Source organism: Nelusetta ayraudi, unplaced genomic scaffold (assembly GCF_046127955.1).
Source record: "Nelusetta ayraudi isolate G7.1 ecotype Tasmania unplaced genomic scaffold, CSIRO-AGI_Nayr_v1 ptg000076l, whole genome shotgun sequence".
NCBI lineage: Eukaryota > Metazoa > Chordata > Actinopteri > Tetraodontiformes > Monacanthidae > Nelusetta > Nelusetta ayraudi.
Genome location: NW_027466126.1, coordinates 1,950,001 through 1,972,186, shown reverse-complemented (window position 1 = coordinate 1,972,186; position 22,186 = coordinate 1,950,001). Strand labels below are relative to the sequence as shown.

Genomic DNA, 22,186 nt, shown 5'->3' with positions numbered 1-22,186 from the left:
ACGCGTCATCTAATTGGAAAGAGTTGAGACAAGGGCTGATGTCACAGTGGGAATTCAGTCTTTTCTGGGGATTTTCTGGCTTTTATGATTTTTTTTTTTTTGAAAGATTAAAAGTCCTAGACTTAAAAATATAAAATAGAAAAATTTATTAAGAACCAGGATTTTGGTTCGGAGGAGACTTCTCAAGTTTTGCTGAGATTTATTTTTTTTTCGCATTGAAAAATGCGTCTCGGACCACATCGTTTTTTGGCTGCAGTACCTGCAGTGACCAATAGTATTTTTTTTTAATGCTATTTCTTTCTTTTTTTTTGCTGTCTTGCTGTTTCTTTGGAATAACACATCCGACTGTGGCTCAGGAGGTAGAGCGGGATGTCCAATGACTGAAAGGTTGGCGGTTGAAATCCCGCTCCATCCTAGTCTGCCGTTGTGTACTCGGGCGAGACACTTAACCCTAAATTGCTCCCAATGGGGCTAGGCAGCGCCTTGCGTGGCAGCAGCCACCCATTGGTGTGTGATTGGCTGAATGAGAGGCCATTGTAAAGCGCTTTGGGGTCCCGCGAAGGTGCTGGAAAAAGCTATATAAGTGCAGTTCAGTAACCATTTACATCCAGCCTGTCTCCCTGTGCGCGAGCTCCCTTCCGTTCTCTGTTCTGCTCAGCACCTGCTCTCTCTCGTCTGGCCGCTGCTCCTCCCCCTGGTTCCACCAGTGCAGCGCTGAAGCCGCGAAACCCGCCGCTGATCCAGCGCTGCATAAATGGCCGCCGACGGATGCAGTCGGCGAGCATTAGGAGTCGGCGGCGGCACAAGCAGGGCAACACCGCCTCCGCAACCTGCACGTGCAGAGACGGCGGTCCCTGGGTAGAGCCGCAGACTCCGCCCTCCACCCTCACCCATCCCCCCCAATACATAATGCATCAGCTCTCGACGTGCCCTTGACCGGGGGTGACATAAATTCCTCATATATTAAGGGATGTAATCCATGCTAATGAGCTTAGACTTTATCGAGTCGGCGCCACAAACGCGCTGGGGACTTCCAGCGACGGCGAGGAAAGATAAATATTGCGGTGGGCCGCGCACCACTTCCGCCGCCTCACTCTTAATGTCAGCACAAACAGGCTGCGAAGCCACAGCAACTGATTGTTTACATGCCGCCGCGCGGGCCGTGATTATTTGCCCAGTGAACGCAGAGGGGTTTTTGCTTGCACGCCTGCAATGTTGTTTACAAGGCCGGCAGAGTCAGCTTGGAGTGAATAAATAAATAAATGCATAAATAAACTCATAAAGCACACCTTGCGTCTTTTTGGAGAATTGAAAAGGGCATTGTGGAAAAAAAACTAGAAAGCAGCAAAAATAAATATGCTACTTTGAATTCCACAAGATGGATAACTGTGCACTGTGCATTTCTTTCTTCTTCCACGTTTTGACATTGTAGGATGTTTGATTTTATACGGAGTCCTCCAGGGAACATGGAGGTCAGGAAACAAAATCTGTACTCATCTCTGGATCCTGAGATAACTAAGTCAGGAGCCCGACTTAGCTATCTCGGGATTCTAAGACAGCTAAGGCAGGATCCTGAGATCAGTACAGATTTTTTCCCCGACGTGATTGTCCCCTTGGGAACTCCGTAGTGGGGGAAATGTTCTTCGGGGTCAGTTAGGTTGTTGTGGTTCCACAATGCCTCTTGAAGCTAAGCTATCCCGATGGCTACTGAACTGATCCAGAAGAACATTGACCTTGATGTCCTCATGTCCCCGCTTGGGCTCCGTAATTTTGCAAAAAAAGTAACACTTTGCTAACTAATTAGATGCAAAAGTAGGCTAAAAGCCATTCTGCTCTGAGGAGAAACACTATTAGCATCATTAGCACTTTGATGAACAACTTTGAAACAGCACACAAGCTCCAGCATAAACAGGTAAGGAAAGAGAGCTGCAAAGTCCAAAAACTTTTTTTTTTCCCCAGCTCATGATGAAAACAAAACTGCAACTTTTTGAAAAGCGGACAGCAGATAAGCTCTGCTGTGTGAATAACCCATCCGCTGAAATAAAGACTCATCTAAAGGCTCATCTAATAGCGTATAATTTTCCATGCAGTGATACAAATAATTACCGAGCAGTTTGCAATAAAAAAACATGAATCTATTTTATACGTAGCAACTAATAGCATCGAGACTCAAAGCCTTGCAACTGACGACTGTTCCTCTGTCGCTCTGCTGCGACAGTCTTTGACTCCGTTCCGATTCAGGAACTGAGGAGTTGTGAAGGCGAATGTGAGGTAAACAGAGGCGTCCCGTCCTTTCATGGCGACGGCGGCTGCATTCCTTACAATTATATCAACATAAAAGAGGCTCAAACGGCGGCATTTCCTCCTTCTTATTCCTGTTTAAACGCCATGGCGGGAAACGCCGCTTGCCGTGAGTCCCTAAGAAACTTTAATTGCCTTTAAAAAAAAAAAAATAAAAAAAAGCAAGGAGACTGCACAAGAATTTATCAGTATTGCTGTGACATACCTCTCAGATCCTGTGTAGGTGGCTTACCAGCAGGTGGTCAGGGGATGCTCCAATCACTGCCCACCTGTGGTACCACCCACATGTCCATATATGGAATCTTTTGGTTTCAAAATAACCAAAAACTCAGACAGTGAAGCCAATCGCTCAAATTCAAAATGGGCAATTTAGGAAAAACTATTCCATTTTTAATATATGCCTAAATTAATTCAATTTAATAGACATCTTCATCTGAACCGTATATGGATATCAGGCCGGGACCAGTCGCCATGTTCAACATGCACGCGAGGTGTCACATGCACGGACTCACCCGTCTCCTCGTCGCATAGCTGCTCGCAGGCCTCGGTGGCCCGCTGGCCGCAGAAGTCCTGCAGCCACTGGGTGGACGAGTTGGTCTGGTAGTAGAGGGTGAGTTTGGCCGGGTTGAGCCAGTTGGACACGTCCAGGAAGCTGCCCATGCTCACCACAAAGCTGCTTCCTAAAAAACAGAGTGGGCGGAAGTCAACTTCTGGAAACCTCCTCATCCTGCAGGTCACCCTGGTGGCGGCTAATTCTTTACTTTTTCTTTTGTTTTGTTTTTTTTTACTGTGGTTTCAATTACCTGCCGGAGCAGCGGGAAGTTAAACAAGGAAATCAGGGGCTATAATCTCTGCACTGGTGGGATTTCGCTGGTAATTGCGGCTGGAAGTCGCCAAAGAGTTGTAGTCAATCTGCGAAGGAGTGGCGAAGCTCGTCCATGCTCCTTTACCGCTCTTCCCTTAGTGCTCCCTGACCAGTTGTTAAGCTCAGATCACTGAACAAGATTATTCCTAATTGATGCCAATGACTTTTTCTTCCTGCCGGGGAGCCGTGGGGAGATTGTGCCGCTCCTGCTGCTGCTCCTGCTGCTGCTGCTGCTGACCGCCGTGCACGGAGACGCTAACACGGACGTTGTGTTTAAGGCCTCGAGCGCAAACAGGCGGTGAGGGCAAGCCAGGTTTTGTGCAGCTGCAGCAGCTCGGCAACAACAACAACAGCAAATTCACGTTACACTAGGAGTATATATGTATCATAATAGCTCACATGCAAAAATATCTAATTTGGGAGTTAAAAAAAATTGTGGCAAATGAAAAGGCAAATCTGAATTTAAAAAGATATTTGAGAAAAGTGAAGGGGGGAAAACAAGTCATACGGTTCCTTCTACATTTATTTCCTCCTTTGGAAGCGGCACAAGTTGGTTAAGTGAACACAGCGCTACCTGTTTCCGAGTGCTGGGTCTGAAATTTCAATGGGGGTTTTGGAGGGTAAATAATGAGCAGTCTAATGGAAAAGACACCAGTGATTGAGTCGCTCTTGAAGAAGGAATCGTCCAGGATTCACTTTTTTTTTCATTTTTTTTTTAAAATCACACAACAACAATTTCTCAGAAGGGATCCCTTAAAAAGCAGCTCCCAGAGCAGAATTAAAAAAAGAAAGAAAAAGTGCACCGTCTATACGAGCCCATTTTGCCACTGAGGACGGCCAATAGCCCTCATTTGCTGCGAGAGTGGAGGAATGGGATGGCTCGGGCTCACACAGCGAGGCGGCAATTGTAAGATTATGTGTTGGTTTTTTTGTTTGTTTTTTTTCTTTTAAGGACCTGAGAAGAAAACCCCTCCAGAGCAGTAAAAACATCACCGATTGCTTGCCGCTCTCACTCTCTCTCTCTTTCTTTCTTGCCATCTCTATTTATTTATATTTTCAATGAGGTTGTGAGCAGAAGACCAGGAGGGAATGGGGGGAAAAGAAAAAAAAAAAAGGTTTTGTCAGATTAACCCCCTCCCTGCTGGTTCCAGAGAGCTGAGGAGAATTTCCACATCTGCCAAAATCTGCCAAACTGTGGCCATGATAATAAAAATGCAGCAAAAGTGCTGTAATATTATTATTATTATTATTATATTTTTTGTGTTTCTCTGTTTTAATCTAAATCTCATGAAGGCTGCAGCTGGATTGTTGCAAATAATATATTATAGCATTGTGAAGACAGCTAGAAAGTCTCTCCACTGGTTCCCAGCACAGAGCTCTGTCTGTTCTCACAGGACGAGGGTTACAGCACCGCAACCGCTTTCTTTCTTCCTTTCTTTCCTTCCTTCTTTCTTTCTCCCTCCCAACCCCACTTCCTCTATTTATCCTCGGCTTGTAAGTATTTTCGTATTTGCCGCCTGTGTTTGTTTGTGGGATTTGGCTGTGTTTGCTCTGACCGCCTGCCTGTCGATGGTGCACCTGCCAGAACGGCAGCTTAAGCTGCCTTGGTCGCCGCGTTCGCTCCCCCTCAGGTGTCTGTTTGCCCACTGCCAATTTCCAGCACGAGCAAGTTGTCGGCGGAACAAAACAGAACAAGAAAGGAAAAAACGACAAAAACAAAACAGGTCCGCACGCTGTGACCCGTTGTTCTCTTCAAACAGTAAAACTTTCTCCTTTCGTAATGTGCGTTTCTGCCACAAATTCAAACAAATTGGACACAGTTGGAATTCACACCCCAGCTGCTGCTCCTGCTGCTGCTGGTTTTGTAAGTTTGAAGCCACTTCCTGTTCTTCGTGGACCAAAAGCCAACTTATAGCTGCTGCCGATTTGCATTTACCGGATGCTAATTGGTCCGGTCAGGTCCGGCTAACAGCATTTTTACCATGGTTTTCCAAGATGGTTCTGTGGAAGTTCAGCAGCGTGCATGCACATAAATGTACATCATTGTGTTTTATTAGGCTGAAGATTGTTGCAAATATATTGATTTAATATCTGCAGATTCTGAGAATGTGGGAATGCAAGGTAGCGTTGTAACATCATGGCTGTGCATTTGTGAGTTGCCCCGGAATCCCTGGAATTATCCCCAAAAGCCACAAACTTGAGATTTATGATTATTTTAATACATTTCCGTGACTTGCAGCAGGGAAACGTGACATTTTTGAGTGTTTGCATAAAATCACTGGTTAAATATTACCTTAAAAATGTCCCCCACACCCCCCACCTCCACAACCCATTCCAGCTGGTTCATCCAAAGGGCAGAATGGAGCTCGAGCGCATGACCCCGAAGACCAGACAGAATATTCTGTTTGTTTTTGGCTATCGCAGCCGTCCGTGGAGAATCCCAGACGCTTTCTCTCCGTCTTTCTGTATACGCTCCAAGTTTCAGTCTTGCCGTCGGGTTACAGGGTCAGCCAAATCAACGGCGGAACCAGAGAAGAAACGCTGCCTCGTTAGCGGTGCACAGCCAAGACTGGCCGGCCGGTGCACGCAACCCAAATTCACAACCTTCCATCAGCTGTCAAGGCATCTTGCAGTTCAGGGATTAATGCAATGCAACATTTTTTTTTTTGAGGGATGTTTTCAATTTCTGTGTAACTTTTACCCAATAAGAAAAGTATCTATAAATGTTTCTGTTAATAAGCTGTGATTGTTTTTTTCTTGCAAGTTACATGTAGGACAAGAAGCACAATGATTTGTGACTGACTTTTTTTTTCTGAAAAAAAAAAAAATATATATATATATATATATATATAATTAAAGGTGAGTACCGGTAGTTGTTTTCCGGTAACTCAGAATGTCTTTTACTGGTTTATACCTGCGTGTGGCCAAAGTTGCTGCGGAACTGACGTGTGGCTGAGGAACTTTCAGAAGCTTCGCCGTCATTGGCTGAATTGCCTCTTGGCCTACTTCCCTGAATTCTTTCTGGTAATAGTTCCTCCAGACACTCAAGTTTACACTGTGTTTTTTTTTTTTTTTTTTGCTCCTCCTCACACTAACCCAATTCACTGCAATCAAAATAAATTGAAAGGCAGACCGGGCGCGTCTGTAGCAGGAAACTAAAGTTTACATATTTAATAAGAGCGACAGCCTTAACTTTCCCCGCTCCAGTCTGAACTTAAAGAAAGGATTTTGTTTCCTGTTTTTTTTTATTTTTTTATTTTTTTTCCATTTTCTTTGCACACAAGATCCTGAAACCTTGAGGTACTTTTCTGACTGAAGTGCATGAAGGTTGTTACAAAGTTCCTCAACACTAACATACAAAATAAACCTTGAATATGTTGCTTTAAGGTTTTCGACAGAAAGGCAAGTGAGTTTTTTAGTCTATTTTTTGCGTTTGGATGTAAAAATAAGAAAAAAACTCTTTTTAATTTTTCGGGTGAGAGATTTAACCTGATCCACTCACTAGATTCAGACTAAAGTGAAACAGATGAGGCGCGCTGAACCTGCCGCTTCCTGGCGTCAAAGTAGATAAATCTTAATATTCTTTACCTCTTAATAGCAATTAGAGCAGCGTTAGCGGGTGCTCGCTCTGGAGTCAAGCACCAAACGTCTAGCTTGGAGGACAATAACAATCAATCACAGTTGTGGAAGACAAAGAAGAAAGTTGCTGTTGGGAGAAAACGCGAGGTAAGGTGATCGGAGGAGAGCGAGCTGGAAGGTTTTATTTTTTAAAGGGTTTTTATGTCTCTTCGGCATTTTATTTTGCTTTGCTGACCCTTCTGTCAATCGATGTAAACACCATTGACAGGGTTTGGGGGAGAAAATAAAGAAATAAAACAAACAGCGCCTTTGGACATTGTTTCGGTAACATCCGAGTCCAAACCAGAAGAAATAAACAAAGGGAAAAAAAATTGAAAAAAATAAGGCGAGGAAATATTGATTCTTTTGACATTTCTCAAGGCGTTCCACTCACCATCTGCGACGAAATGCTCCGGCACGTGGAGGGTGACCTTGACGGAGAGAGGGCACGAGTCCTGTGTTGCATAGACGATGGCAATGACACACGTGCTGATGGTGATCAAAGTCAGGGTGACCTTGTTCAGCGGACTGTTGAGGTGGCCTGGAGGAAGGAAGCGAGGGAGTGGGAGAAAACACAGGCGGAGGTGTGAAACTCTTGCATTTGGGATCCTTGCCAGGCGGCGTTTGAATGAGAGCCGACGGCGCAATGCGGCCCAAAAAACGTAGCACGCAAACTCGCTCTGTTCCCGCGCTGCTTCCCTCAACCCCTCCAGAGGGCGCCGTTCAATTCCGCCCCTGATTTATGAATTTAACCCCGGTTCAAGATTGACCCACGCGAGAAAAAGGTGAAACACTGATTGGAAGCCTGATGCACTTTTTCTCTTAGTTTGCAGCGGAAGTTTGTTGGCTACTGCGGCCGTTCTGTAGTGCAAAGCCACGGGTGAGAACTTTGACGGTGACGACAACAGCAGCAGCAGAGCGGCTGATTGTTTTTGGGGGCGTGGCCGATGTCGTCGGGTTGGTGAAAAGGCTCCATCAATTACTTTAAAAGCCTACTGAGTGGACATAGTGTGTTAAATCAAAGCAAGCCCTCGTCCTCCTCCTGTCTCCTCGTCACACACACACACAGAAAATGTCACCATAGTAAGAAAAAAGATGTGAATCAACAAAAAACATGATCTTGTTGATCATTATCATTATTTTCTCATATTTATCGCAGCGGATACTTCACATTTGGAAACATTTGGTCATCAACACTGACTGAATCATTTTTTTGCAGCGGCCATAAAATTGATTGCAGTTTTGTGTTTTCTTTTCTCCAGCACCAGGGGTTTGAATTTCTGCAACGCTGCTGTCGCCGCTGCCGAGTCACATGGCGGAGCAGGGCAGGGCAGGGGGAGGAGGAGGAGGAGGAGGAGGAGATAAGTGTGCGAAGATGTGCACTCAACACCGACCAATCACCTGGCAGCAGCGTGAGAGGACGTACCTTTGCTGCGCCGCCGCCCTCTGTGCTGCTCTGTGTAGAACTTCATCTGGCCGTCGTCTTCCGGCTCCGACCCGGATTCTCCTTGAGGTCCAAACACGCCCCCGGTCGCTGGGATTGAGGACGAAAGGAAAAATGATTGAAAATTACATTTTTGATTTCAGTCAAAAATAAATTAAATCAAATCAAAGCTCCACTTGCACCTCTCGCATGATCCGGACTTCCAACCATCAACCCACCAGCTTGTCACAGTGGTGGGAGTGTGGGAGGGCGGAGGGGTTGCTAATTTCCCTCATGTCCCGCAGTTGTTTGGACTAATATTAAAACAGAATACTAACTACTGTAGTGGCCCTAATATAAACTTCCTTGCTCTTTCTTTTTGTTTTTGTTCGTCCTATTCATCCCAATGAACCTGAAAGCAGAAACACCCAACAGCAAAAGTTTGTTTGTGTCTGAGAGTTGTTTGTGCGAGTCAGAGGAAGAACAGTGATCCTCATATTAAAGAGTCATTTGATAGCAAAATAAATAAATCAGGCCATGACTGCGCAGTCGATGAAGCGAGACTTTCTGCTCTCCGTCTCTGATCTTTTTATTTTTTTTCCTCATTTGCAGCTGTCGGTTATTTGTCCATCATTAGCGAGTCTCCGGAGATCAATTTGCTAATCAAACTGGGTCGCGTCCCCAGAGCGTGTTCGTCCATGCGTGCTTAGGTAAGACTGAGAGGAGGGGGAGGAAGGAAAGGAGCAATGGCTCTGAGAGATAAGATGTGTTGTTTGTGCTGAAGCACCACTTTGACATTTAAAAACCACAACAACAACAACAACAGTCTCGTTTTGGGTCAGCGATGGCGCCACAAAGGGTCTAACTGCCACAATGAAGTCACAAATAAAGTTTAAAAGAGGAAAGAAGAAGAACATGCGCTGGCATCCTCGATCAGTTCTAAAGTTAATTTCAAAGGTCAGGCATGAGGGTCCAACCCTTCATCGAAGAATTCAAACCCTTATTGACTCATCGGCGATAACAAATCCTGATTTCTCGGCAGACACAGCGACGACTACTTTGGAAGGCAGCAGGGATCGTGATTATTTGCACTCTTTAATCTGCCAGGATTTAACGGGGGGATAAAACACTGTGGGGAGAATCGATGTCTTTCTTCAGCTGCCGCTGAGCGTCTGAATAGAGAAAAAATGATTAAGAAAAGTGATTTTCCACGTCGACGAGAGTCTCTTTGCGCAGCATCTGTATTTTTTTTTAATTTTTTTTCTTTTTTTTTACTTCACCCAAGTATTATTTTTCTTTTTATGTTTTTTGTTGTTGTTGTCGCCCAAACAAAAGGCGCTTCTGGTTTTGCAAATCATCAGATTCAGAATGTGATGTTTTCTCCCTGCTCTTTCTCTTGCTAACATGATGTATTTGCATTGCCTCCTATTCAAATAAATAAAAAAGAAACATTGGTACATCTCTTTCGAAACAAACTTGGATTTCCATTTAATTGCGAGGTAAACAACAGGCAACAGATGGAATAACATCAGAAAATATTAGAAAAAAAGACCAGAAAGTTTACGTTCCACCAAAAACTTGTACTGCTTATGACAAAGTTTTTTTTTTTTTTTTTTTCACCTTTTGGGACCAATTTGAGACCTTTGTTGGTTATCATGGAGATATGATATCTGATATCTGGAGGGTGTGGACAAGTTTCAGGGGTCAAGACCATTCAAAGCTTAAACTTTCCCAAGAAAAACTTGTTATACTCGAGGCAGAAAATTGATAAAATACATAAAATATAGTTTATTTTGGGGCTGTTGCATACAGTACTTAACTTGAGTAAGACATGTTGAGTGGGTGGATGTTTCTATCATTACAATTATTATCATTATGAAAGTATCTTTGCTAACGGGCTCTTCACTTCCTCCTTCCTCCAGATTTGATTTTAGAGGTGCATTTGTTCCACTTGGTGCCAAGCAATTTTTCCAAGCTGGAATTCAGGGAGGTGCAGGTGCAATTCCTCCCTCGCCGGGGAGACATTACGTTGTAGTTCAGTGAAATTTAATAAAACCTAAATGTGATTAAAAAACCCTGATGTAGAAAGAGCATCTGGGAAGCCAGGAGTCGCTCTTTTGCTTGGCTGCACTTAAACAGGTCGGCAGCCGAGTTGGATGTGGAGCGGGAGAAGGGTCCCGGCCATATTCCAAGCAGAGGTAATGTGGTGTAAAATTGCTTCGGAATTTATGCATCGTGTTCGAACAAACCCAGAGAGGCGGCAGTGGCGGCGTATGGAGGCAGAAAACACTGAGCCCGACGGAAACATATTTACAAAAAAACAGGGCGGCTGATGAAAAATGTGGGCGGTCAATGCGGCTCAGCGTCGCCACCTGGTTTGGCCATCGTGAAAAACTCGATTTCACTTCCTAAACACGATAACGTCTCAGCACCGTGAGAGCGAGAGTTCAAAATAAAACGCACCATAAGTCGGGAAACCAGGTGTCGCTGAATGATTGGCTGACTTCAGCACTTCAGACCTCTGAGTTCAGAGGAGACAGACGCGGAGCCGCTAACCAGGGAAATACAGGAGCAGAAGTGGAAGATCAACCAGACTGTCTGGAAGTGGCGACCTAACCAATCCTAGGCCTCGGGAACTCCGGTCAGCCACAGATGGAGCTATTATCCTCCAACAGAGAGAAAGCTCGGGAGAGTGATACCTGCTCAAGAGTGGTCCACCGTTCCAGCGGCTCAGTCTGGGAGGTCAATAAAGACTGGCACGGATCAAATAAGGCATTGGCGAAGTAATCTTTTTAATACCGGCTGGAGACAATGGAATGAGAACCCACACCTCACCCCCCTCTCTGCTAAGGAAAATACAATAAAAGTGTGAGGCAATTTGGCCTCAGAGACACTTTTTCACACCGGACATCCCAATTCAGAAAGGAACACACAGACACTGAAAAGCTCAACCAGAAGCCTGTAACCTGCATAAAATGACTTAATTTATTAACAACCATGACCTAATTCACGCTAAAATAATTACCGGTCGCTTCTTTTCGAAAGATGTCACCACATGATTTACTAGGACGATTTAGTAAGAGATACATTGGTTAATCTTGGAAATGGCCCACCTGGATTACAGTGAAATTAAAAGTGAGATTTTTCTTGGGTAATGAAATGAGGCAGGATTGTCAAAATGCAAATGTGACACGGAAAAGCGTGAGAGGATTGTAATATACACCCGACCTGTCTCTCTCACTCTCTCTCTCCCCTCTTCGTCCTTTTGGATAATTGTCTCTAGCAGAAAGAGAAAGCGGCTCCTGTTTATGCAAGCTACTGCCGGCTAAGAATGAGATGCTGCAAACACTTAACATGAAAGATCTGGTGTAAAACAGGGTGCGGGGGAAGAGTGAGGCAGAGTGAGCGGCTGCTGTGCTGCCTCTTGACTGTGAGACAGGAGGAGAAAGAGGAGGAGGAGGAGGAGGAGAAGGGAGAGTGGACTTCGTCTCCAATACTCCTCCTTTAATGAGAATGATGAACGGTTATGGGGAGGTGGCGAGCTACAGCAACGAGGTGATTTAATCAGAACAGTAAAAGCTGAGCGCCTCCTGTGTGGAGCCGCGGGTGTGCCAGGACCTTCTGTATTTCAACCCTAGAACTGGAAAAAATGCTGCTCGCCGGGAAAACCTAATGGACCTTAAACTCCTAAAAAATGCTGGAATTAAAGTTGAGAGAGTGAGGGAGCAAGCAGGCGTAAATACCTTCTGCCAAAGTCAGCCGGTGAGTTGGCCTGACCCGAAGAAGGAGGGACGTTTCAAAGTCCCAAGAAGAAAAATCGACTCTACGCAGATGACGCTGTGCTGTAGCAATCATGGGTGGGGACAAAAAACGGCTCGATGTGTGCTTGGTACAGCAGAGTGACGATTCTTCCTGATTAACCATCCTATTATTCAACAAAAAAAAGAATAGTCTACCTTCTATTTTAAGGTCTCAGAGGGAGTTAAGTAGCAAGAGACCGAAAATCACTGGGGGCTTTTTCTCAGCCATCTGAAGAACTTGTGCAGCTTGGAGTGCAGTTCACACACACACACACACACACACACTCGCGCACACATACACACACACACACACACACACACACACACTTTTTTTAATTTTTCATTTGACCTTTCAGAACAGAAAATAATGAGCGGAAGAATGTCTGTAAGCAGGCACTGAGCCCTTGGTGCAGATTGAAAATTTACTCATGAAGCGTGTCGAGATTTCAGGGCGACACTCCAGGCAGAGGCAACAAATGCACAGCTTTAAATTACTCAATGTGATGTCCACTAATATAAGAACAGCGTGCGATAAGTGGGGAAAAGGGGGAATTACAGACAGTGGCTTTAAAACGGTTTATTCATGATAAACTTAAAAACTGTTGCCAACAGATGGCAGTATCACTGTTATTTTTTTCATAGATGGGACCAAGGAAACTTTTGCTTTCCTCATTGGTCAACATGCACTTGCCCCTGTTGGTGCAACCAGCCAAGTTGCTGCTTGTTACAGCGAAACCAGAGGGATGTTGTCAGCACAACAAGCGGTGGCGTGACTCCATTATTGTTCGCTTACTTGACAAGAAGGGTATAAAAACGTTTTTTGTTGTTGTTGTTTCCATTACTTTGTGTATGTATACATCTACATGCTATGCTAAGAAATGTGCATGAGACGCAAAGCCAGACAGTGATACCGTCCTGTGGCTGACTCATCAGTCATCTCATTTGCATCGTGCACTCGTGCCTACGGTAACTCCAGCTTGACCCGCGACTCCAACAACTTGCGAGTAGCTACGGCTCGACTCCCGCGAGGCTCAGTGACCGCCGGTCACGTGACGGCCCAGCTGGACGCAGCAGCTGAGTTGAACTCTAACAACTCGGAATCGATGCGAACAGACGTGGACGTCCACACAAAATTGACTGCATGCAAATTTGACATTTGTAATGCAGCAGACAGCTTCGGAGAGGCCGTGTGGGCAAATTTGAGAAGTCACAGTATTTATGGTGTATGTGAGGCAAAAAAAAATAGAAAATGCATGTGGGCTGAAAGGAATAAAGTTCACGACTTGGCTGCATTTATTAAAACGCTGACTGTAAGTAGCTGAGTCCTCGCTGCATCCGACACTTCCAAAGCTGTCAGACTGCAGTACTATGTGGTATGAGACTGTTTTTAAATAACAGGCAAACAAGAGTGTAAAAAGCACTGACTAGAAAAAGCAAAAGTACGGCCTGAGGGTTTTCTGTAACCAGACTGCACCATAGTGCATAAAAAAAAAAAAAAAACAAAAAAAAACAGCATCAATACGCTTACCAAGGAAAAAAAAGGAATCGTGAAGTGTAATCGCAGAGTTGCGTGCTGCTCTTCCTGTATCTTTCCAAGCACAAACTGCCCGATGATGGGCTGCCACCAGGTGTCGCACCTATCTGACCAGCTGCTGATCGCAAACTGCCGTGCACGCCAGCAGTAGTAAAGAAAACAAAATGTCAAACAAGCGTCTTCCTTATCGCACTCTATGACAACAACAAACCCGGCAATTCAGAAACTTAAAAATCACAGGCGGCATGATACTAAATCCCGCCAATGTATATTCCAAATAATAATAATAAAAAAAGGATGACTCTCTCGCTGCTATAGGGAAGACAAAGAGAGACGACCTGGAAAGTGGGCGGCTGAACAAGACGCCACTTGGCTCCGGTGTCGGAGTGAGGCTCACCTCAATATTTGTTATTGTGTCTCTGCTGCGAGGAGCCCTGGCGCTGCCAATTTGGAGGTAATAAGCAGGCATACATGGAGAACACTCCGGGACATTAGAGGCGGGGATTGCTTGGGAAGGTTGCGACGAGGCTGTTAGGGGCTAATTTCAAATGCGATGGCTCCTGGCGTCGGGTTATCAGTTGTTTTTGCGGCCGTTATTAGGCGCCGCTGCGCAGGAGGCAAAGGCAGGGAGGAGGTCAGCAGAGCTATGTGCTAGAGTAGCGCCGCAATCACTGGGAAAGCAAGTTGCACCTGTTCACATCCATCAAGCAGGCTGTTCGCAATCAGCATCGCTGCAGTTGTGCAGGGCGGGAACGCCAGCAATCTGCTGCTAAAGGGATTAGCATGTTCGCTGCCGCAGCCACGCTCTGATCGCAACAAGAGGGACTTCAAGTTAATACAATAACGCCCCCCCCAACAAAAAAAAAAATATATAAAAAAAATACCCTGCATAAGATGTTTTTTCTTTTATTTTGCTCTTTTGCACTGACAGGAAGCTTTGAAAATTGTTGCTAAGTTGCTCCACTAAAGTTAATTATTGAATGTTTCTAAATGATACAGGCAAAGGACGTTCCACTTTGCAAACATTTTTCGAGGACGTTTCCCCCGACTTACCAAAGCAATCCAGGCGATTTGAGGAACATTCAATTGGCAAGACAGATTTTTTTTTCTCTCTCTCTGTCTTTTTTTTTTTTTTTTTATACCTCATAAGCTTCTGTTTAGAAGCTCTGCAGCCACTCGGTGACTGTCCAACTATTATGTTAGAGAGAAGGGGGGGAGAAAAAAAAATAATCCAAAAATCAATAAGTAAAATGATAAAAGCTCGTTTTTTTTTTGGCGTTCAGAGCAAAGTAAACAGGCTTTGAGACGACCGCACTTGGTTTCAGACAACAGCAAAGAAAAGGGATCTTGCTTCCGGAGAGTGCGTTATTTTCTGACAGGGAGGAAGTTAAAAGGTCAGAGAAGTGCAATTCCAGCCACAGATAACTCATCTCATGGCGTTGTACAATAATTTTGCTGTAGCTGGGCCGAGAAGAAAAGAGACAAAGGAGGCAGCTGCAGCAGGAAGGTTGGAAGTGAGGTGGCCTCATTTTAATATCCAGTCTCTGCTGTGACTTTTTGGAAATCTTTGGAGACATGTACTCCCACTTCAGGGTCAGTCTTATGAAAAAGTGATTCTAATAATAAAATAATGCATCAGGGATCTGGAGAGAGACGGAGGAAAAAAATGGATTTGTACAAGGCCCAAATATCTCTCACACTGGACATCGGCTCCATGCTAATGTGCGGCACTGACCTGGACCAGTCCACTGCAAACTAACTCAGCCAGAACAAGTCAAGTGAAACTATCGGCCTGAGCATGGGAACAACTTTTTTTTAAAGACTACTGCCGCATATGTAGCCCTCTGTTTACAGTATCCAGCAAAAAACAAACAAACAAAAAAAAAATGAAATAAAAACTTCCAAATGGGAGCTTTAACTTTAGCTTCCTGCTCAGAGACAATTGTGTTTGGACCTTGCACACATTTGGCAGAAGATAAAGAAAGCAGCTACAAGCTGGGAGGGGCATCATTGCCCATTTTGACATCACAAAGGGGTTAACTTTGCAGAAATGCCCAATTGGGCACACAATAGTTGCCATCTACCTTCATCTTTTGGTTCTTCAGTGCTTATTTCACACTTTTATCAATAAATACTTTTTTCCAATAAAAAAAAATCATAACCATTAAATAGCCAAACCTTGACAGTCTTTTCCATTACAGACTGGCAGGTTGAAAGGTGAAGCAGCATGTGAGTTGAAGGGGGGAAGAAAGACGGCAGTTCGCCCACTTCAGCTCCAAGCCAAAGCGGCTAAAAGTCATTGTGCGACCTTTAAACAACAGGAACCAGAGGATAAGTTCATAAGCTGCTGCTGGAACTCATCAAGCCAGCTCGGCTGGCTGTGACGGAGGATAACCGCCGCCGCACAGTCGCCCCTTTCAAGTGTCTGCGCGTCAGGTGACCCACAAAATATATTTCTCCCTCTGTCCGCGCATCCCGAGTTGAAGGCGAGCGTGCACGTCCGTTCCAGCCGCCCCTCTTCTGGTCCGCCCGCTGCCAGAAATCACGCACGCGCGCTCAGAAATAGCCAGGGCCGAGGTTTAAAGGCAGAACTGAGTGAAGTTCACAGGCGCAAAGTCACTGACAGTGTCCGGAGCGTTTCTCCGGGCGGGGGAGGGGCGGTGGCTCACAGAGCAGGATGAATGTCTGGGATTAAAGCGGGGCCTCATCCCACTCATATTGATTTTCATTTCGTTTGGGGGGGGGGCACGATGAAAATAATCTGGAAAGTCTGATGACAAACATGCACTTTGCTGAGCGGAATCTACAATGTCCTCTCCAACACCAGAAGCAGAGTCTTCAGACAACTTCAGCAGCCGTGGCTGATCAGAGTGCTCGTCATTTTGCACGGAGGAGCGGTGAAATTTATTCTACGTCCCTCCTGGTCCTAAATAAATAACACACACACACACACACACACACACACACACACACACACACACACACACACACACACACACACACACACACACACACACACACACACTGCTCTGACTTGGCAGTCGATCAGCTGTTTGGCCTGTTGGCGAGGAGCCCCGTGGCTGCAGACCCGCAGCTGTAATCACCGTGTTTTGTCCGCACCAAAGACGGAGGACTGCTGAAAGTGAAGCTAAGCCTGGAACGAATTCAGCCGCCGCGGAAAGACACGTGCACGCGCACACACGCACGCGCGCACGCAGCCACACACAGCGAATTAGCCGACTTCTTTCATGTGCTACTTCAAAGCATCAATTAAACAGGAGAAAGACGGGATAACAACCATGAGGTTATCCTCGCCCTAATGAGCCAAAGTATTTGGCGTGACACATCAAAACACGGCCACTAGCTACTGGACCGCCGCATGGAAATACATCAACACCCCAGCGGGGGGGTGGGGGGCTCGCAAATGAGGCCACAAGCAACTTTTCCAGCGCGTCGCATAAACGGGCAGAGCGGTTGGCTCTCGACCGGCGGCAAGGTTTTTTTTTTTATTTTTTTATAGTGCAATATTCCTCTGGAGGGTCTCTGATTGATTTTTATTGAGATTTATTGAGAATTTTAAAAGTGACACTAAGGGAATTTACTGGCTCAACGTCTCGTTTCCAAATCCGTGTGAGCGATTCATTGACTCGTAACAAGGGCCTCTGGCACCACACCTGGTCGGGTCGGGTCGGGTCGGGTCGCCCGCCCGCCCGCCCGCCACCCTCTCTCCCTCCCTCCCTTTGAGGACACGTGACATACCAACACCGTGTGACACGACCACACCGACGCCTCCCGGCCGCGATGGGACGCCGGAAGGCAGCAAGCGAGCCGCTGTCGGAGGGAAACGTGGGGAGTCTCACGTGGCTGTTGCAAGTCAATGGGTCACGAAATTGATTTTTCTGCCATAATTTTGAGGTACACAACCACCGCGCGGCTCCGATTTGGCTCAATTTCTGCTGAACAGCAGAGCGACGGGAGTTCTTGAGAGGGTCTTGCTGCGCGGCTCAGTTCGAGGCGCCGTAATTAATTTCTTGCTTTCTTGTTTCCTCTTCGCGAAAAAGAGGCAGAAATAATGCCAGCGGCCAAGTTGTTATTTAAAACAACAGTATCCGTGCAGAGCCTCCAGGTGGAAAAAATAGTCATCGGTCAGAGGCCCCATCGTTTTTTCTGCAATTGTAGGTTTCGTCGTAACACTGATAATATGGAGAGACACGAAAACAGCAGGCCTAAAACGGGGTTTTGGAAACACTTTGTTTAAACGGGAAAGTGTGTGCGCGCACACACACAATGGTAAAAAAAACAAACAAATCAATCATCCAGGGGAGGAATAACGACGTAGCGGCCGCCGAGTCCATTTCTAGCGGTTATAGCACCCACAATGGCCAACAGGGGGCACTACTAGAGGGGAGAAGTAAGTGTTGTGACAAAAGTTAACATATAAGCGTGAAACCAGCAGCTCTGGTGCCACTTCAGAAGCAAAGGAGGGGGGGCGGCAGCAGAGCGCAGCGTGTCGTCTCCTGATCATCATCGCTGTTCACAGAGCAGGAAAAGAGCCTGTCCGGAGGGCTATTAGACTACAAAAGGACGGGGCTTCAGAGCGAGACTCTCATTGTAATGGAACGCTGCGGCGAGATCAAAACATAGGGGTGGTTGGGCGGGGGGGGGGGGGCCGCATGAGCCCCGCAAACTTCACATGCCATTAGAAAATGAGTCGCGCAGGAGCCGCGAGGATGGCTAATTGGGAAGGTCACTGACAACAGAGCAGCAGAGAGGGAAGCGCCCCCCCCCCTTTTTTTTTCTCATGCTCCTCATGGCCGACCGACCGGCTGAGGCAGGCTTTGTTAGCCGTAGCCAGAGGTGTGTACGCACGACGGCGGATCGATTTGTCATGAAAAATTCCTCAACTCTGTTGCTTATTCATGAGGGTGTAAGACAAGGTTATTCTTATTATTATTATTATTAGAAAGCTTTTCTGAAATTTAAAACAGGTTGGCAAACAATAAAAATCAGTCCAGGCAGCTTATGAAGGAAGATGAATAGCTGACCTCGGCTGAGAAGGCCTGAAATGTTGAAATGTTTTTTTTTTTTTTTTAATTTCAGTCTTTAACATCTTTAAAATGTTTCTTTTTCCACGTTGTAAAGTGGTTTGAGTTGCAATTATGAAAGGAATAACATCTTCTTTTCTTAGTATTGAAGAGCATTCAGACAGGGTTGAGGACACTACACAGAGCGTAAAACAGAGCATGTAGCCCAGTGTTTCTCAAAGTGGTATACATGCTCCTGGGGGGCGCAGAGTCACGTATGAGGGGGTGCGAAACACCGGGCGGGAGGGAGACGGGGCGCCCGGGGGAACTAATGTTTTCACGTCGGAACTTTTCTCACGGCTGAACAATTAACAAAAAGTGTTCAGTAGGTTGTAGCTAAGAAAAACGCTGCTCGTTGTTACAAAAGTGGTTTGCCAAAAAAAGTGATTTGAGTATTCTTGTTTGAAAAGTAATGTTCAGGATTTGATGTCACAAAGAGTGATTTGCTAAATGTGTTAGTTGTACAAAACAATTGATTTCATGAATGAAGAGAAATGTGAAATGAACGTTCATGATAAAAAAAAAAAAGAATGTTGGTTTTGATATCACAAACAATGGTGTGCCAGAGGTAAAACATTATTTGCACATTTATGTTGTTTCATGAAATGTTGGGCATGAAAAATTTTCATGACAGAGAAAGTTTGAGAACCACTGCCCTAATGCCATGCAAGTCTATGGGGTCAAAAGTCAACTTTGTCCTAGAGACATGGGACCACTTGCAGGTTCATCGGGATCCCTCAAGACACAGCCACATCAAATGTGGGGCTTCTAGCCCATGAGGAACCCCGAAACCCTAATTCCAGCAGTAACCCTAACCCTAACCCTAATTCCAGCCTTATCGCTAACCCTAATGCCATGCAAGTCTATGGGGTCAAGAGTCATCTTTGTATGCGACGGGCGGATGCTTCGTCCAGTCATCTTTCAAGTGTCGCCTCCTCTTTGCTCCCTACAGGGGGCTCAATCTCGGGACTGCGTCTTGATCAGAGTGAAATAAAAGCTGCAGGTGTCGGACCCAAGAAGTTCGTCCTGCGCGTCTCGTCTCTTTTTGTGATTTATTTTACTTACCACTTTCACACGTCTGGCCAAACTCTGCAGCCCTCATAAATTGGCCATTAGCGGCCGCATTTACCTCCCCCTGTCGTCCTCTCCAGCTGCAGTGAATGAATATGAATTGTCTGGAGACAAATGTTTGTGCGTCATTTCCCTCCCAGCCAGACGTCTCGGATGACTCTTTTGAATTTAATGTCAACAAAGTGCACGCAACCTGCTTTTTCTTTGTGTTGTACAAAAGGAAAAAAAAAAGCACAAAAAAGGAAACATCACCTGGAGAATCACCTGGGTTTCACTGGTTTGTGGAATGTAACTTTGACATTAAAGAGTTACATCGGCACAAAGGAAAAGGGCACGTCAGAGTGAAGCAGACAGCTGGGAGGTGTATGAAAAAAAAAAGAGAGAGAAAAATGATCCACAGCCTGGCTAAGCAACCGCAATGACTGTGGCATAACAACACACAAACAAACAAAAAAGTCATTGCTGGTGTTGTTGCAGGGTTTAGCTGAGCAGACAAAGCTGCAAGTGTAATTTGGAGTGGATATTAGATTGTGTTTTCCCTCATTGATGCAAATGCGAATCAATTTCAACTACGGAACACTCGGCCCGGATTGAAGTGTCCATTACCAGTGGCTGATGAATGGCACAGAGGCTCTGGCTGCAGGAGCTGCAGCGTGTGTGTGTGAGTGTGTGTGTGTGTGTGTGTGTGTGTGGTAAACAAACAAAAAACTACCCAGTAAGCATCCTGTGAAATGGAGCCGTTCATGGCAAACAGCGCCGACCTGAGAGGAAAGACTGCAAAAGGGACGACTCCGGTCCACTTTGCCCTCAGAGGAATCGACTCTCAGGCCAGAACAAGCTCAACGTGAAAAAAATCCAACACTCTTTGGGGATCTTTGACAAATTATTTCCGTAAAAAGAAAATACAATTAACGGCTAAACTGTCTTGCTCAACTGGCCCTTAATCAACACTGGGTGCAGGCAGCGAGTGTTTTTGCAGCGTTTTGCAGCATTTTTGTTAAGTTGAAAGAAGCAGTAGTGTATGTGTGCATCGACAGCAGTGGCTAAACAGGAGCGTGAGCAGCCACGGAAGTGCACATGTGGACGCTCCTACACAGAAGGTAGCAGAGCTTTCTGCATGCTACTGCGAATGTCCATTGCACGAACAGACAGAGACTTCATTTGAAAGCTCGATGAGGACCACGTAGAGCGAAAAAAAAAAAAAACAACAGATGGGAGTGGATGGAAATGAATGGGCGGCCTAGATTTTTCTGCCTCGGTGTGGCTTGCTGAGGCAGGGGGTCCTTGGCTCATTGATCTGTCGAGGGTCATGTGATCGGCAGCCCTAAGTGGGTCTTCGTCAAGGTTAATTGACAACGTGCAAACCACAGGCGACGCAGCATCCGGCCCCCTCATCGTGGCAGCAGCCCTGCCGGCGGCATCCAATCAGGAGCTCTTGCCTCTCCGGGGTTGGAATCTGTTGCCTGCCTGGTGCGGACCATCAGCAGTTCTGACTGCCAGTCTGTCTTTTGCTTTTTTTTTTTTGTTTTGTGACTCTTTGACAGTGTGTTCTGTGCCAACCTAAGAGCTGCAGAATAATAATCATCATCATCCTGTGCTAATCTTTTATTCAGGATTAGATTCTCAGCAAGGTTCTCAACATTTAAATACCCGAAACAGTGGATTCAAACGGATGATGGTGGTGATGATGTTTGGCAGAAGAGCCTGATTTGCCTCTCCTCCTTTTCACTGAGAGCCTCACAATATCAGTGGAAATGACTCAATATGAGGGAACTTCTCATGACCTCCTAGTCTGGACTGGCTGCATCACCATCATAGCCGTGTGTGCATGGAAGTCTTGGTTCTCTATCTGCCATCCCTGCACAACCGTCTCCCTCTCCGGGCGCTAACCTCCAGAGACCGCAGGTATCGCCACGTCTCTCCCGCGGAGGTCATCTGCGATCTGGGATGACGGACGGAGTGTAACGGGCCTCGGGAACGAGCGCGGAGTGACAAGCCAATCTTTTAAAACATCATTACCGCCGCCTGCCCTGGCTGCTGCTCGCTGCTTGTCACTTCTCCTTAGCCGCAAACCAAAACGTCCTCCCGTCCGGTGGAGGATCCTCCGAGCCGCGCTGCACTCCCCCCGACGTCGGCTATCGAGTTGAATTTTTAGCCCAAAGGCATTAATTATTCAGAGTGCTAAAGTTTGTCCACTGCACAATAACAGGAAGTGTTTACACTCCCATAGCCGCGCCAGCCTGGTCCACGAGGCAGTCAATCGAGAGCTAAAAGGAGGAATAAAGACCTCGGACCAGCATCATCCCATTTTATCCCAACTGAATCGACTGGTGACATTCCAACTTTCCAGGGACGACCAAAACAAAGTGGAGAGAAAACTCTATTAGCTTGAGTGAGGCCGAGGGAGGAAGCGGAAGAGTCTCGTCTCACTTTTCATTCTTTTAGCATCGGTCCGGGGTTTTTAATCATCGCCCCGTGATTAAAGGCCTG

At 45.9% G+C, this 22,186-nt stretch overlaps 1 protein-coding gene across 2 annotated transcripts in view; it reads right to left on the bottom strand.

Annotated features, from left to right (window-relative positions):
* Positions 1–22,186, bottom strand: part of astn2 (astrotactin 2) — a 253,967-nt gene that overhangs the window by 105,447 nt on the left and 126,334 nt on the right. For both annotated transcript variants that reach the window (XM_076043609.1, XM_076043608.1), the window contains exons 5-7: positions 8,211–8,318; positions 7,179–7,325; positions 2,814–2,981 (exon numbers count right to left, since the gene is read on the bottom strand). In XM_076043609.1, the coding sequence (XP_075899724.1) occupies positions 2,814–2,981; positions 7,179–7,325; positions 8,211–8,318 (423 nt within the window). The remainder of the gene's footprint in view (positions 1–2,813; positions 2,982–7,178; positions 7,326–8,210; positions 8,319–22,186) is intronic.